The sequence below is a fragment of the Cottoperca gobio genome, chromosome 17, assembly GCF_900634415.1.
Source record: "Cottoperca gobio chromosome 17, fCotGob3.1, whole genome shotgun sequence".
In the NCBI taxonomy this organism is placed as follows: Eukaryota; Metazoa; Chordata; class Actinopteri; order Perciformes; family Bovichtidae; genus Cottoperca; species Cottoperca gobio.
The window spans coordinates 20,104,004-20,121,194 of NC_041371.1; the positions used below are offsets into that span (position 1 = coordinate 20,104,004).

Consider the following 17,191-nt stretch of genomic DNA (forward strand, 5'->3'; position numbering starts at 1 on the left):
GTGCAAAAATACCACAGACCAATTTACAGATTCCCTCTCTCAGTTTGAAATATCATTGTGCTGCTTTTGAGTTGGAGCTTAGTGTGAGTAAGCATCTCGTTATCTCACTTTTGCAGACGGCTCTATTGGATTAACATAATTGTGAACCAGTCTGGGCACCCAGAATACACTGACGTACAACGCAAAACAACTCCAGCTGTGAGTGTGTATGCTTGTGCCAGTTCACTTGTGGGGCATTTTTGCAGCTATGTCTGTGAACTAATAAGGCCAAGTGAAGACCGGAAGGCCACCATACAGGTCTTTGACTTTGATGCTGATTAGACACTAGCTAACCTTCTAAATACCCAAAGAGCAAAAGAGGGGAAAAGTACATTTAAAGAGCAGGAGGAGAGGTCGAACAACATGGGGGGAAAAAAAACTAACTTCTCCAGGCAGAACTGTGACGCACAAAAGGACACAACATCTCCTCTCAAATGACCTTTTATTGCTGGGGAAGGATACAGAGATGGCAGGCCCCTGAGCCTGTGTGCAGATATGTAACAGCAGTAGGAGCGTCCTTCTCTCTGCCAAGTGGAGGCAGGGGTTTACTCCTCATCATCAATCAATAGCCATTTTCGCAGAGGAGGGCTAAGCGTGTCAATATCAAGTCCAATAGGAAACATACAGCATGTAACATAGGATCCAACACAATCACTTCATTAAGTTGAAATAAATCCAGCTGATGAATCATTTCTGGTAATAATGTAATATGATAATGGTGGGCAAAGAGAGGAAGATGAAACTGGAGAAAACTCAAAAAGTCACTTTCGGCCTCCAATTAAAACCAGTAATTTTTCTTATTTCCTGTTTCTCTTACTGTGCTTTAGTGTGGGCAAAGTCTAGAGTGACAGACAGGAGATTATTCACAGTATGTTTACAATTGTAAGCATAGGAAATATATTTCACTTAATATAAGTTGCAGTAGTTATATTATGTTCCAGCTCTGGGAGGTTGGATTTTGGTGTCATCCATGTGTGGCAGTGATTAATGATGAAATCTTCTTGAATAAGCTGAAACACAGTCATCCTTATTCCAAGCACCAGTCTCCGGAAATATATCCAACATTTCTAACTTTGGTGTAAGTAATACCACTGCTCCGTGACTAAAGGATTTTCTTCCTATTTTGTGTGTGTGTGTGTGTGTGTGTGTGTGTGTGTGTGTGTGTGTGTGTGTGTGTGTGTGTGTATGTATGTGTGTGTGAGCGTGTTTGTAAGTAGATGTGTCAGAAGGCTATTACAGTCAGTTAGTGCCGCTTTCACTTGATGTCACATCTCCCATCTGAGGGTGTTTTACAGTTTGCCTTCTTCGCTGTAGATGCACACAATGCAAACAACCACAGGCGGGAAAAACACTTGCTGGAGCTTCTGCATCCAACAGATGTGTGACTTTCCTCGTTCATTCACCAAACTGGCTCGCAGTCACAGCTGTGATATTGATGTGACCCAACCAGCTGAGTGCATCGCTGTCCTGAAGCACATCCTGACCACTACCTCAGCCTGGCTGGAGAATGATGGGATACAGAGATGAAAACAAACATCCATTCTCAACCACAATAATATACCCATTAGTACAACTGTCTGTCAACTTAAAGCAATAGTAATACAATTTGGAAGAGCATTGCATTATGGGATTGTTATCACAAAATAGTACATGCCATGGCTCCATTTTTGCAATTACACTGTTTACCTAGTGGATATATTATACATTCAGAATTCGGACACCCAAATAAACTGCAGAGGGTAAATATATAGTAAATATAGAGTTATTTTTGGACCTGCTAAAGACTCAAGGGGGTCAATGCTCCAGGCCAAGAATCAGTCCGGCACATCAGTCCCCTCAGATAACCACAATTTGTAGATTTTATACTTTGTTATCTTGTTCCGTACAAATAAACCAATGTGTTAATTAGAGAGCTTGGTGTTGGTAGGTTGACTTTCTTTATCTTTGGGTAGAGCCAGGCTAGTTGTTTCCTTCTGTTTCCAGTCTTTATGCTAAGGTAAGCTAATCATCTGCTGCCTGCGGCTTCATAAACAATGCGACAACAATGCAACATGTACACTAGTTTGTGCTAACAATCCCACAATGCAATGCTCTGATTTTTTGTGAAAGCAAAAGTAAATACAGTTTGGTGATTGCTAGCGGTTTCCTCATGCTTCCAGGCTTTATGCTAAGCTAAGCTAGTAGGCTACTGGCTGTAGCTTCAGTGTACAGACATCACAGTGGTATCAAACTTCTCATCTTGGTCTCAGCAAGAAAGCTAACAAGCACATTTAACAAACATCTAACTCTTCAAAATGTTTGACGTTGTAGTTTTGATGTGGGAAGGTGCTGTTCTGGTTAGTGTCAGTAATGTAGCATTTGTGAGAGCAGAGCACGTCTTCAAAGCTTTTACACAGTACATTGTAGTCAGAGGTGACTCGAGTCTATTATGGGGGCAGAACTGATGCCTTTGTCTCTGTGTGTCCAGCACATGCATGTATGTGACTAAATATGGTCTGTGTTTGTAGTGTGGGGGTGTAAAAAGTGCAGAATATTGAAATTCAGGTCATCCGTTTAGTATATTATCTAGTCTATACAGCTACAATACTGTACCTCCAAGTGCCCATATGGAGCAAAAACTGTCAATACTGAGAGTTTTCAGAGCCAGGTGTTGGCCTTGTGCTCAGTACACAAGAACTATGTACATGTTTATTACTTGTCATTCCATCTTCGTCACTGTGCTGACATGTATTAGGGCAAACAGCTATCCTATTTCCAGGCTGCACCCTTACCCTTGCCTGTGGCATCCCATGGCCTAATAAGTTTGCATAGCAAAATGTACTTCACACTCATAGTGGAGAATGACCCATATATGCATGTGTTGTATGTAGATATAGATGAGAGTTTACTACACAGACCTCAATAGACATGCGCATTATGCAATACAGTGTGTATATAGTGAAGGAACCCATGCAAATACTTCCCCCAGAGCCATGAGAGCAACCAGCAACCAAATGTTCAGAGGCATCTCAGCACACTGCTTTAGTAGGAAACTTACAGGTACTGTAGATGAGTCAATGTCTTTGATTGACACTTTTAGCATCCAGTTACGTACGACCTGCCAGTAAGTATGTTTAGATTGGTACATAGTTATGCATACTGCCAGGAGTCAAGATCACTCCCTTATATGAGGAGGGAGTGCAAGCAAACACACAGACGTGCACACAAGATTCATTCCTTACTGTCATCGCTGTCATAGAAAAGAATATTACACTTTCACACAAACTTCCTTTTTTAACATCACATTTTCACAAACTGCAACAGGAAACACTTCATAATAGACATTTTTCACTGCAAACATTTGAAACCTTTCTTTGCAGGAACAGCACAGGCATGGGGTTAATATGAGACAAAGGACCCACCACCTCTCCGACATAGGCAGAGACACAAGACAAGACACACATACTTTATACTGTACTTGTTTAACCTTCTTTTGTGGTTGTTTTGTGTCTCTTTAAAGTTGTTTTGTGTCTTATTGTAGTAGTTTTGTGTCTCTTTGTAGTTGTTTTGTGTATCTTTGTGCTCATTTTGTCTTTTTGGGGACCTGACACTTTGGGCCACTGGGCCTGTGCCCGATAGGCCCATTCAGTAATACACCCACGAGCACAGATGCAATGAATACCTTTAACGATGCATGAGACCAGGGCCTTGAAACCTGAGCACCTAAATGGAATGCAGCCATCATCAATGTTATAAGTTACACGTGCGCTTTTCACGCAACGATAAGTCAAATGGTTTTGAAAAGGGTCTATAATGTACAAGGCAGGAAATGAACTTCTCAACCATCCATAACCAGCATATTTATAATGTGTAGTGTACTGTTATTATTATTCCTTAATTAAACCAATAACTTTATATGTGTAGTTCATTTTGGATAAATCCCAACAATATGCAGAGTGCCAGTAAATGTGTGAAGAAAGGTTTCTCAGTGATATTGCAAATCACATTACAGAAAGACAACAGATTGTGTGTAGTCAGAGTGCAGATTAATCGCTCTATCTAGTAAAAAGTAATAGTAAAAGTCGCATGATGCCAAAATAACAGTTGTTTTTAACAAAGACATTTTGACTCGTAGAAAAGGCACAGGTGATACTAATAACAATAACAATGGCATCCGTTATACTCAAGTGCCCGAGTGAGCCATGACAGTGTAACATTGAGCCACAATATCCTGAAATCGAAGCAGCTAAATGGAATTCAGCCATCATTAATGGTATTAGCTTTTCACCTGTGCTTTTCTCACTGTGACGGCAAAATGCCTTCTGTGACAAGTAGCCAGGACCTACAGACATCCAAACATATGAACGCTTTCATAATAAAACTTTAATAAAGTCAAATCTGCACAACATAAAAGGAGGGGAAAACAGCTGGTCCAAACATTGTTCTAGGACACCCTCCTTCTCAGATCCCTTAAAAGTTATATTTTGTTCTTATTTCAAGTATAATAATAATTCTGAAACACAACGGATTGAATACAGATGAAGTCCACACACATTGAAGCAGCTACCTATTGGCTCCCCTAGTCCAACAAGGATGTTTCTTCCTGCTCCTTCATAAGTTTATAACAGTCAACGTCAGGGGAATCGAAGTGGTACAGCCAGACAATAAGCCAAAGGTTAAGTTTGTGATCGTGGATGTTGCAAACTGGACTCAAAATCTCAATCAATGCAGGTGTTGATATTTATTCTGTTGCCTGTATTTAACTGACGGCATCAGCTGTCTTATTTTCTAAAATTATTATAACTGTAGATGCATTAAAAAACAGGTTTTGTGTAAATTCCTTGCAACTTACTAAGAAAGTAGGAGCATGGATGTCTTTAAATAATGAGTCTCAAATGATTACACTTCGGATCTTCTGTGTGTAAATCCTGTTTCCTTCTTTAATGAATTGAATTAGCTTGTACACACCTCGTAAGGCTTTTTTGGTGCATTGACAGTGCATGCAGAAACAGAAAGAACACTGCACTCAAACCAGTCAGCCGACAAAGAGAGGATGAAGTAGAAATCAATTATCACACTCTCCTGTTTACTTGCTATCCAGCAGGGCCCACTGCCAAACCAGACCTCAGCAGTTGGCACATGCTGCATCTCAACTTCACAAACAGATCTTCAACACAAATGCCTCGACTGCACTTTGTTTCTGTTCTTATAGATAAGAAAGGTGAACAATCAGTACAAAACTACACACCACTGGACCAAAGATGGACACGCTCACTTCTGCAGAAGCTCAATCAAACATGCACTAGTGCGTGTGCACACATTATACATCTACGCTGGCATAAATGCATCGTATAAATGCATTTAATCTTCTCTTCATACCTATGAGCAGAATGACAACACCACTTTAAATTTCACGTGGTCACAATTCATCGATTATGATTGTTGCCATTGTGGAGGTCCACTGGCGATTTATTGTTTGCAAACAATGCTATTGAAGTAGAAATACACTAGTGTCCGGTGTATGTATTCAATTTGTAATTATTGGTACAAACAAATTGTATAATATGACATGCTTGTTTCTCAATAACGCAGATTATGATGGGCTGAGCTGCTTATTATAATTATAATTATTATTATATTATTATAGTATTGTTGTTCCTTTGTTGTTTGCTGGACCCAGATTGGGGTTAAAAGAATAGTTTAATATTCTGGGAAATACTTATATTCACTTTCTTGCCAAGAGTTAGATGAGAAGATTGATACTACTTTCAGATCTGTCGTTTAAATATGAACCTACAGCCTGCAGCCACTTAGCTTAGTTTAGCACAACATAGCCAAGCTCTGTCCAAAGGTAACAAAATACGTCTTCCAGCCCCTCTGAAGCTCACTAATAAACACGTATCTCTTTTGCTTAAACACGTGTACACAATATGTCATTTTCTGCCACTAGGTGTCTCTCAATCATAACATTAACAAAAGAGTTTGGTGGCATCGTGAAGTAGCGTGGGATCATGGGAGTTTGTTTCCCATTCCCAATTTCTTCGTTGTTTATCATTAAGGAGGTTTTTATAAGGAGCCGAATTATCTGCAGAGGTCTCCTGCTCTCCAAAACAAACGGACATGATGAGTAAACCCGCTAAAAACAATGAATAAAGTTTCATGTTAAAGAGTTGCGATCCAACTGCTAATGTTTGTTCAGCTTGTTTCTCTGATAACTTAAGATCCAGACGTCCCATGACTATATAGTTTATAAACGACCAAGATCTAAATGGTTTATCGTGAAAATGTGACTTATAACTTTATCACTTTATGACACCTTGTGGTAGACAACCACAACGCTGATGCATGAGCAAAGTAGATTAGATGCCATTCCAGGCGACCAGATGAAACAGACCGTTACCTTGATGAAAATGACAGATTTCTCTCTATATATGTTGTTTAATGACCTTTAGAGGTGCTGATACTTGGATGTTAGTAACCAAACTATAGCCATTTCCCTGGTTCCCTTATATTTTTTAAGCTAAGTTGTCTTTGGCTGTAGATTCATACTTACCGGATAGATATGAGAGTGGTACCAATCTTCTCATCTAACTCCTGGAGCTAAAGCTGGTTAACCATTGATAGTGGTACACAAGACAAAATGAGCTGATAAGCAGCAGAAACATTCCAGCTAGCTGCTTCAAAGATAACCAGCTCATTAGCTCCTTTGTCACCCCGTATGACCACATCCCAGTCAAATGTTACAAAGTTATAAACCATATAGCACAGTAATGCATTGGCATTTGTGGTCAGTAATAACCAAGGGCTGTGGACCTGCACAATGGCAGCCGAGTGTGTGTTACATCACCTGAAAGCCCACTACAAATGAGAGGTACGACATTCTGCACCTCTGTTGAATCCTCTCTTTTCTCTTTCAGAGCTGAGCCTGTTAAACAGACTCAGTTTGACTGTAATTAGACTTCACAGACAGTCCCGGAAGTAGTCAGGAGGCACTGTGGGAATCCGTGTTGGGCAGAGCGGGATTCAATGTTTTAAACAGTATGTGACATTTTCAAATTCCCGTTGCCATGGTCACTCCTGTCTCGCGAGGTACGACCCGTCTCAGTGGATTCTTCCTCGTCGTCCACGTCGAGCTGTTCGTCTTTCTTCTTGATGTAGCGCTCATAGAGCACCATAATGACGCCCATCACCCAGGCCGACACGGTGCCAGCAGCAAAGATGACAAAGCCGATGACGACAAAGAAAAGGTAGTCCCATGAGCCCAGAGTCTGGTGACACAACGTCCGGAGCTGGATGCCCACCTCACCCAGACGACGGCCCTGCATGTCAGCAGGTGAGCCACACACCGTCTGGCCCTCATCTGTCACACAGACACACAGCAAGAAGGAAGAAGGAACCATTCAGGATTAATCATAGCTCAAAGAATACATCAACATATTTGGTTAGGAAATATAATGTAAAAATTCTACCATTGAAGAGTACTTAAGGCAAAAAATGCATTTTCCCTCTTTTCCCATACACACACAAAGTCAAGGCTGATGGTGTTACAACAAATAACATACAATAAAGAGGCATCATTCAGACCATTGAGTCATCTTGTTCTGAGCTGAGTCAAGTTTGCATTTCTTTGTGACATTAATCCAGGACAGTGACATTCTTATTCTTCGTAATATTGCTTTTGTTTAGTAAAGCAGGATGAAGCCTCTGAAAAGTTGTCTTAAAATCAGATTTTTCTTTTATATAACATAGATATTCCTAATTATCCTTATACAACAGTTTGTATGACATCTTACAAAAAGTTATTCCTCAATTTTTGTGCGCTCGCCGAACAAATGTCCAGCAACAAGTGTCAATTTCCGCTTCTTACATGCATACATAGTCTTTTCAAAATAAATGTCCGTCCTTACAGGAAACAACGTGGTTACGTTTAGGACATAAGTCTTCAACAGGGGGTCCGCAGAGGTACTGGAGGGAGTCGCAAAATAGTTTTTAGATAAAGCAATTATTTTTTTTATTTTTTTTGCTTTGCGCATTCACATTCCCTCCTCTGCTGTGTTTCGCGAAGGGCGGGACTTCGCTCCCGACACACACACCTACAGTCAGAGACAGAGCGGAGGAAAGGAGAGGGGTGACCTCTTCGAGCCTCTTCTATACAATATATACAGTAGGGGGTCCCTGCTCCACGCTACACCAGTTTGGGGGTCCTTGGCCTGAAAAACGTTGAAGACCCCTGGTTTAGGAAACAAAACTACTTGGTTAGGTTACTTAAGTACGGAGGTTACATGACAAATAAATGTAATCTGGTTTCCAACGGATTTGACGCTCTTCATACTTCCTAGTTCACAATTAGGTGGAATACATACGAATGAATTTTGTGGGAAATACACAAAATATAGGAAGTAGGTGTATCTACGAACAGTGTATAAGAACAGCCTGGATATTTATGACTAAATCAGCAACAATCAAAATGTAAGTGCAGGAAAAAAACGTCCTCAGTTATTATTTATCAACAGCTTAATACTCAAAAGCTGTCTGCTTCATCGGGTCTTTGATCGACACTGATGGAATCTGACCTGATCGGTTCTGACATCATCATCCCAACTGAGGCTGCCCACCTCAAACCATCGAAAAAACTATCAAAGAAATACAGAAATCTTTCATAACGAAAACTGCTTTAACTTTGGAACAAAATACTTCAGTGTACTTTTTTTTTACCTGGGTAATCCAACCTCTTCAATGATAAATAAATGCCTCTTCCATATTTAGGAAATATTTATCAAGGGGGTTTTAGTAAAAATCAACCAACAAACAAAATAAAGCCTGCAGACATTAGGTTATCGTTAGGCAAGCACAAATAGCACTCAGTGGATTTTAAAAGGGACTTATATGCACATTTTCAGGTTCATACTTGTCTTTCTGGTTTCTACTAGGCCCATGTTTACAAACTTTTAATGTTCGAAAAACACATTATCTTTGTCATACTGTCCGTCTGAATATACCTGAATCCACCCTCTGTCTAAAACGCTATGTTTAGCACCTGTCCCTTTAAGCCCCCTCCCGAAAAGCTCTGCTCTGAATGGCTTGTGAGTCTGCATGTGACATAGGAATGAGAGTCACATGTTTTCTGACTGAGGCAGCCTGCAAAAAAACTGACTGGGTTGTCTTATTTCAGTTTGTGGGTTGGTAGGTACTCCAGATACCCAAATGTATTTGCACAAGCATAAAAATAAAAAAAAGGTTTTCATGATTTTTCCCCTTTAATATTCAGTCCAGCTACATTTCAGAAGCTCAAAATCCCCCTCAATCAGAAAAGTTAAGACAGCAGAGACGTCTCTAAAGGGCGTAAGAGTTTCTGTCTGAGAACATCTGCTGAAATGATGTCTGCATTAGGAAGGATCAGAAGGACCTGACTGTCGTCACACCTGATTGGCCAAGAGGAGAAATGCACCAAGCTGCTCTCAATTCTTAATCAGGAGCCAACAGGTGATCTGAATAACCTGCAATCAACTCAGGGGAAACCTGACATTCTGCTCAAATGAATTAGGAAAAGGGAAATGACAACAAGTACCAAACAATGAGAGGCTGCCTTAACTGCTGAGATCCTTTGCAAATATTGAGTTATGTTGCATACAGCAAACATATACACAGCCTTGGCATAAAGTTATCCTAAATATTTATCATTTAAAAAATATTTTGATGTTGTGAGATCCCAACTTAGCAAGGAACATATTATATATTTGGTATTAAGTGGAGCAGCCTGTTAAATTATTCATATATGACTTTGTATCGTTTATGCATAACATTAGTAAATGGCAGCGAACTGAGCTGAAGATAACCATGACACACACAGCTAAAAGACATAAATCCAGCAAACTAAACTAGCGAAACAACGTTGCCTTCTTTATCAGAAAACTACAAGGCTTCAGAAGTTTCACGTGTACCAGAGTCTTAAGTTGGTGCAGCATTGAATTACAAAAAAGAAATGAATTATTCAAACTCCTTTCTCCCCCACAGGATTAGAGAGTGACTTGGGCCTTTTTGTCTGCCTGAAACCACAGATAATAAGGTTTCTCATCTCCAGGCACACTGCGTATGAATACGACTAAGACCTTGCTGAAAATGTTAGAAAACTACAGGAGATGGATACAATTTTTAAAAAGGCCTATCAGTCAAATACGCCACATGATGGATGTCGAGTCTGCAGCAGCTGACGAGAGGCATTTTTCATAAAAATAATCCTGAAGCCGCTTTTGTTACTGCATACCAACAGAAACACAGTGCAATACAACAGAGTGTTGCACTGTTTTTAATTAGCTTCTGGTTTTTCAAAGCTTTTGTGCAAGGGGGAAGTCCCACTGGGAGAGATCAAAAGAATTGGAAGTTTCTGCACAGGGAAAAGCTTTCTGTAACCCTATTTCTACAGCCTTGAAATATGCATCCTCATTTTCATATTCTGTAACGAAAAATAAATATGGTATAGACTTAATGGATACAGGAATATTTGTATAATCTGCATTGAGACGTGCTGCTTTGACTCTCTCGCTCTGCAAAATATTTTGGGAAAAGGTGACAGAATAATTGTAGAGACTACTCATACAATACAAATAATGTATTAATATTATAATGGTGGATATAGTATAGATTGTTTTTCTCATGTTAAATATGTGTCCATTTCAATGGGAATGTTAAGTAACAAAACAAAGAGTATAATATTGTTTCATACAACTGAATTGTCAATGTTGTGTATAATGTGAATATTTGGTCAAATTTGCAGTCCTTCTACTACCTCTTAAAGTGTCACCTCACTTTTACCAAACTATTTTTTCAGCATTTATGTATCCTTTTAGCCAACATCTGTGTATCCATTAGTTTCAGCTAATCAGTTTAACTGTTTACCCATTACTTTTAGCTAAATTAACTTTGTTCACTTAAATTGTATTGCTCTTCATTTTGTTAATACAGAACAAACATGGTAATATGTGTCAGTGAGGTGTACAACGTTTTGGTACAACTTATGTAGAGGTTCTATAGTGTCTTTGGGATGGGTTTTATAAGCAGTTCACCTTTTTCCATTTTTCATGGAACGCTGATTGTTGAAATCTCTCAACATGAGTCTTTCCTCATCTCTTCGACATTGTCCAGCCAGTGTCTCAGAAGGCTCCTCTTTGCACCGTTTCCCTGGGATTGCATTTGAAGTTAAGAATTCAAACCATTTACATTACTTTTAGCTAACTCACCTGTTTATCCAGTCATTTCAGCTAAATGTTTCAACTCTTGCAGCCTGTGACGGCGCCCACCTGTCCCTCCAATAATATATATAATAATGCATAACTTCATGCTTTGATATAATTTAAAAGGGTGAGTTATATAACAATTCACCCCCGTATAGTTGTCTTGATTTTTTTTTTGCTTTAGAGACCAAAACCGTTTTTTGTACCAGGCTGTAAACATGTTTATTTCAACTGTAAAGTTTTAACATGGGCATCAATGAAGCCAGCTTCAAGTGGCCATTCGATGAACTGCAGTGTTTTCGGCACGTTGGCTTCATTCTTCAGCATTGGAATTTTCCGTTTGGCTCCTGGCTAATTATTTCAAGCGTTTATTCTCTTTGAGCTGACTATTTAAACCATCACTTTTTAGATCACCATGTCCAACTTGTCCGCCAGCCTGCTAAATATTTTCCGTGCACTCTCAGTAGCAACACGTGGTGTTAAGGTGTTATAACTGACTCAGGCTGGTGGGAGGTGTGATTTGACAGAGGGTGAGAGGGATCATGTCATAGCTTTCAATCAAATCACTTGATAAGTTAATCTCAAACGACGACAGAAATGTGCTTTTCCCTAATATATTATTCATTTAGTGCACAAATCTCCGCTCTTATCCTCAGACAAGCTTTTCTGTGGCTCACAGATGTGAAAGCGAGCGTGCAGCTGAAGAACACGAGTACAGTCAGCCTCTCTAAGCTCTATCTACCACAGAGAATTCCAAGCATACTCTGATCCTCTCAAAAGCTGCTGCTCTGCACACAATATGCTGTTAGACTATAACAAACACACACATGCACACTGCCTCCAAACATACAGTACATACATGCAGAAACCCCTCCACGAGACTTTCCCATCTTCTATAGATCGTGTGCATGTGACGTCACACTTATTTCCCAACCTGTAAATCAGCCATGTTGGTTGGATTACACAACCAAGACGGCGCCCGTTCACGTGTGAGTTGCTGCAACGCTTCGTAATATTCTTTGTATTTAAACGTCTAAGATTGAAAGAAAATGCCAATCGTGTGCGCAGTGTATAATCGTGGTCATAACGCTACCCGTGATTAGATTTCCTAAAATCATCACAAACAACGATCCACAAAAGAGGGATGAATTGCTGTCTACCGAACGCCGTAAGCTAGTTTAGCAACAACAGAAGAAAAAGCACAATTCACGCGTGTGTGTGGCGTCCACTTTATATCTGGTAAGAGCTCATGCTAAAGCTATGTTTTCAATGTTTACGTTAAACATTTGTGCTTATGATATACTCGAACACTGTAAGACCTTACTTCTCGTCAACAGGAGAAGCGGCAAAGCTTTATGATAGCAGCCATTTTCTCTTTTCTTCTGTGCATGTTTTTGTTTGGCTTATTCTTGAGCCTTCTTCACTTGCGAAAAGCAAAGCACCAATGTGTGAACATGCTTTGCTTAATCCAGCCATACAATCACAGTGTGCGAGGACAACATCGCCGCTCTTCTCACTCACAAACCACGGCTTGAGCGGTGTATCTCGAGCTCTTTGAGAGTGATTTACACGGGCATGGACGAGCACCCTGTCATCTTTCAGTGGTTTGGTAAGAAGACTACCAACCCAGCCAGAAACAAAGACATTATAAGTATCTAAGCTCTTGTATGCCTTCATTTGTGCGTTGGTTGCCCACGACGTTTGTAGCACAAGGTAGTTCACAATATCCGGATATTCAATCGGCGGTAATGACTCTAAATCCTCAATATAATCCAGACGGTTTTAGCGTGTATGGGTCACAGCCGCAAATTTGGACTTTTTCTCTGAATCTTGCCTTTGAAGAGGACTCCAGAGAGTCACAATACTTTGAAGAAGTCGGAGTTGTTGTTGTTCGCTTTAGACGCCATTGTTGATTTGTTTTTCATCCAAAATGGCGTCGCACGCATCACATTGTTTTGTCACGTGTTTGCACACTACCTATATCTGCCCTTGCAGAATCTACTAACATGTGTGTGTGTGTGTGTGTGTGTGTGTGTGTGTGTGTGTGTGTGTGTGTGTGTGTGTGTGTATGTGTGTGTGTCTGACAGCTAGGAAGGAAACCCTTCTGGCTTCACTCCCCTCTCTCCCCCCCTCCCCCCAAAGGGACCGGCATCAAAGAAGAGGGCTTTCCCTTCCTCCTTCCCCCATCCCCACTCTGCTCTATTTCTAGACGCTCTCCTTATATAACAGCTGAAAGAGTGCTAATCTAGCCAGGAAGGCGAGACAGAGGAGAATCTGTTGGTCCCTTCCTGAGGCTCTCTCTCTCTCTCTCTCTCTCTCTCTTGCTCACTTGTTCGCTATCGATGTGATTCCCTAAACCAAGTAGACAAGCGAGCCGTGTTGCATGAGCCAGGAGAGACCCAGACGAGAGTTAACAAGGCTTCGGAGACAGACCTCGCAGCTGAAATTACGGCTGTCTCCAAAGTGTTATCCTTCTATCCCCCCTCAAGCACAAAAAATGTGCTTCAACTGTTATTGTGTGTCTAAATGCATGAATCAGTGAATTTCTGTTTCCCATGCTTGTTTTTTTTTAGGAGCCTCAGTTTAAGAGAGACTGAGGTATTGCCTGTGCTGAACGAGATGCACAGACTGTGTGTATATAACAGAGGTACAAAATGTGTGAGTGTGTCCGCCTTCTCCCTTGCTGGCAGCTGTCACTGGAAGAGGCTCCACTCCAAATTAAGCGAGACAAAAGGCAATGAGCAGCAGCAATATAGGACAGCTCTTGCAGGACTTCTTTTGGACTCTGCCTAAGCTGCACAGGGACCATAGTGCACTATAGTGTGAGTGTGTGGGGGAGACAGAAGCAGGGGATGCCTTTTTAGTAAGCGTGGCGGATGTATTATAGCTACGGTCTTACAATTGTGACTGGATTTCTTGCTCAGTAAGACACACTATAAATAGCAGCTGCACTTTTGCATAATGACACATCCACACCAAAGCACGAGAATAATAACTCAAGGTATAAGTGAGACTGTAGAATATCAGACACATCTATCAGCTCGACAGTAATAAAACAATAGGTGAGGATCGATCTTTGATGGTGCAACTATGATCCATTAATCACATTTACAGCACAGTATCCCAATAGCATGATAAAATAGAGATTGATTAGCCATTTCGAGATAATACACTCTAAAAGAACATAGAAGGGAAAACTAATGGCTTCCTGCCTCCGATCTTCTTTCACCCTCTTTGCTATTTGATCGTCTGAATGCTGTCATGCTCCACCGTCTACACCTGCGTCTCAACCCACTGAAAGCTGACAACTTTGCAGACTTATCCAAACTGCAAGGCGATTACAAATGTGACATACTTTGCACGTCACATTGCTTCTACCGCAGCTGACATAGTAGAATTGTTGGTGATGTGTGCAGATGTGTGTTTTTAAGTAGCATGATGTAAAGGGGAATCCAGAAATGAGGGCTGTGCGTGTACTTGAAATAAAAAAGCAATTTTACTGCAAATAATAAAAAATACTTTTACTGCCATTTTGTTGGGAATCACCTTTAATATACATTTTTTTTTAACTCATTATTTTTCTTTATATATGTTTTGATTTCTACATGAAGGCTTTTATGTTCATGACTACCTTTTAACTTTAATAACTTTATGTTTGATGATTTGAACTGAAATTGCACTGAACCTTTTTTTATATAGTTTGATTTAATTAACTTAAACTCTTTTAGTCCTCCTACCTATGTATTTTTAAACTCCTTTATTTAAAAAGAACTTTTGAGCACTTTCATTTCTCTGTGTCATTTTAAAACTTCATTATGTAAAGCACATTGAGCTGCCTCTGTGTATGAAGGGCGCTGTAAATAAACCTGCACTGCTTATGTATAGTTAGCACCACCTTTAAATAAGGCCCCTTTTATTAAGGGGCCTATAAATGATTATGAATACATTATTCAATAAACATTATTAGCTATTAGTAAAAACAATTTTAAGGTGGTTGGGTTGTGAAAAATCACTCTGGCTGATGTGTTGCCATGCTGAAGGAGGATAAACAACCTGGTCCCCCGAAAGCTCCAGTCTTACTGTGTTATAACTGGTTAATGATAATGTCATTCAAACTGTATTGTTAAAGCACAATATCAACAGACATAATGAGGCTTTTAATGTAGGTCCTGCTTTATTCTGTAATCTTAAGGTTCTGTCTTGAAATGTCCCCCTGTGTCCAAATCTAGTTTAAACCTTTATTAGTGCCAGTGTTGCTATTTGTTTCATATTTTGAAACTAAAGGATTTAATCAAATACCACATATGGTTCATAGGGTCCGGAACAGCAGGAGGGTCTTTTTTCACAATCTGCCAACCCAAATATTGGTCTTATTAATGTATTATAACTGATATAAAGCGCATTAGTAAACAATGTATCACTCATTTATAACACCATACATAAAACCCTACAAAGCCTTTATAAAGAGTACATTATCAGAAAGTGGTACAAGTGAATTGCATCTGCTATTTAAGTTATCTGCTTTCTCTTTCATAAGATGTTCCCAACTAATATTAAACGTTGCATTTCTGTATGAAAATATGTTTGATAAATACGTTTTTGTTCTCTTTTCATGAGATAGCCTACAGGCCGATTATTGAGGGCAGCCACTAAGGCCAATAGTTTACATAACATGGTATTATCTAATAATTAATAACTGGGGCAACAGTCCTATATATGTGATTGGCTCAATGGGGCCTATCCACTTGAAAGGTCATGTTGTAGAATAAAAGAGAATAAAACCTTGGAACTTGAAGCCCTCCAGGTGGACCCACAGGCACAGGTCCTCGTTGTCGCACTCGCAGCTCCACGGGTTCCCGCTGAGCCCCACGGAGCGCAGGTTGGGCAGCGCGATCAGGGAGGTGATGTTGACGACAGTCAAGTTGTTGCGACTCACATCCAGCACCTGCAGGGCCGCGTTCTCCGCAAAGGCGTCCTGGTGAATCTCCGAGAGCCCCGGGTTATCGGTCATCCTCAGCATCACCAGGCTCGCCAAGGGGCCGAACGTCCTGTCCTCGATCCGGATCAAGGTGTTGAAGGAGAGATCCAGGTAGGACAGCTTCCGTAGATTCCCAAACGTGGACTCGGATATCTCCGTCAGGGAATTGTTGCTGCAGTCCAGGTACACCAGGTCGGAGAGGTAGTTGAGCGCGAGCGGCGGAAGCTCCACGATGCGGTTGTTGGAGATGATGAGCTGCCGCGTGGCCAGCGGCAAGTTGACCGGGAAGGTAGTCAGGTGCTGACCGGCGCATTGAACCACCAGCTGGTCATCACACACACACCTGTCCGGGCAGCCCGGGGAGAGCACCGGGGATGTGTTCCCCCCCGCGGTGAGGAGTAGCAGAACTATGAGCCGCAAGGGTTGCGCGCTTGGCTGCGGGGCAAGACGCATGACACCGCCGAGGGCTGCATCCACCCCGTCTGGAGAGAGTCAGACGCGGTCACATTCTTCATTGATATATCCTCACCATTATGTTTGTCTCAGGAATGATTTCCACAGAGGTTTAACCTTGACGCGTGCACGCGTGCCCGTGGCAACCTCTCGCGCGTAAAATGTCTCAGTTCATCTTGTCGGTTGGTTCTGGATCCTGCGCGTGTCCACTCTCTGGAACTTGACAAACATGAGCCTTCAAGCAGTTTCAAAGTTCATTAATTTGTCTTGCTTCTTCCATCAGAAAAACGATATTCACACAACGTAAACGCACACAACGTCCTCTCATGCTGCGCTGCTCGCAATGATCACGGTCAGTTGTACATGTTTGCCATCCTCTCGCTCTCCGAAACTGAATCCAAATGAGTGGGGCGCACTGAGCGGCGCGCGGGTGGGGGTAGGGTGGGGGGGGGGGGGGGGGGGGGGGGGAGGGTGTTGTTGTGGAATGATCTCACGCTTTGGAGTGAGCTGG

The 17,191-nt window shown here is 41.1% G+C and overlaps 1 protein-coding gene across 1 annotated transcript; it reads right to left on the reverse strand.

Annotated features, from left to right (window-relative positions):
• Window positions 1-4,381: 4,381 nt before the first annotated feature.
• LOC115022682 (leucine-rich repeat-containing protein 52-like) lies at window positions 4,382-17,053 on the reverse strand. Its single transcript, XM_029453753.1, has 2 exons — window positions 16,032-17,053; window positions 4,382-7,378 (listed from the first exon to the last, which is right to left on the reverse strand). The coding sequence occupies exons 1-2, from the start codon at window positions 16,678-16,680 to the stop codon at window positions 7,050-7,052; spliced, it is 978 nt and encodes a 325-aa protein (XP_029309613.1). The 5' UTR covers window positions 16,681-17,053; the 3' UTR covers window positions 4,382-7,049.
• Window positions 17,054-17,191: the final 138 nt, after the last annotated feature.

What these genes read in the sequence shown, in the direction of transcription:
- LOC115022682 (XM_029453753.1), bottom strand. Translation starts at nt 16,680, where the DNA reads ATGCGTCTTGCCCCGCAGCCAAGCGCGCAACCCTTGCGGCTCATAGTT. An exon ending in GGAGGGCTTCAAGTTCCAAG is followed by an intron (nt 7,379 to 16,031) that starts GTTTTATTCTCT and finishes TCTGTGTGACAG; the next exon opens with ATGAGGGCCAGACGGTGTGT.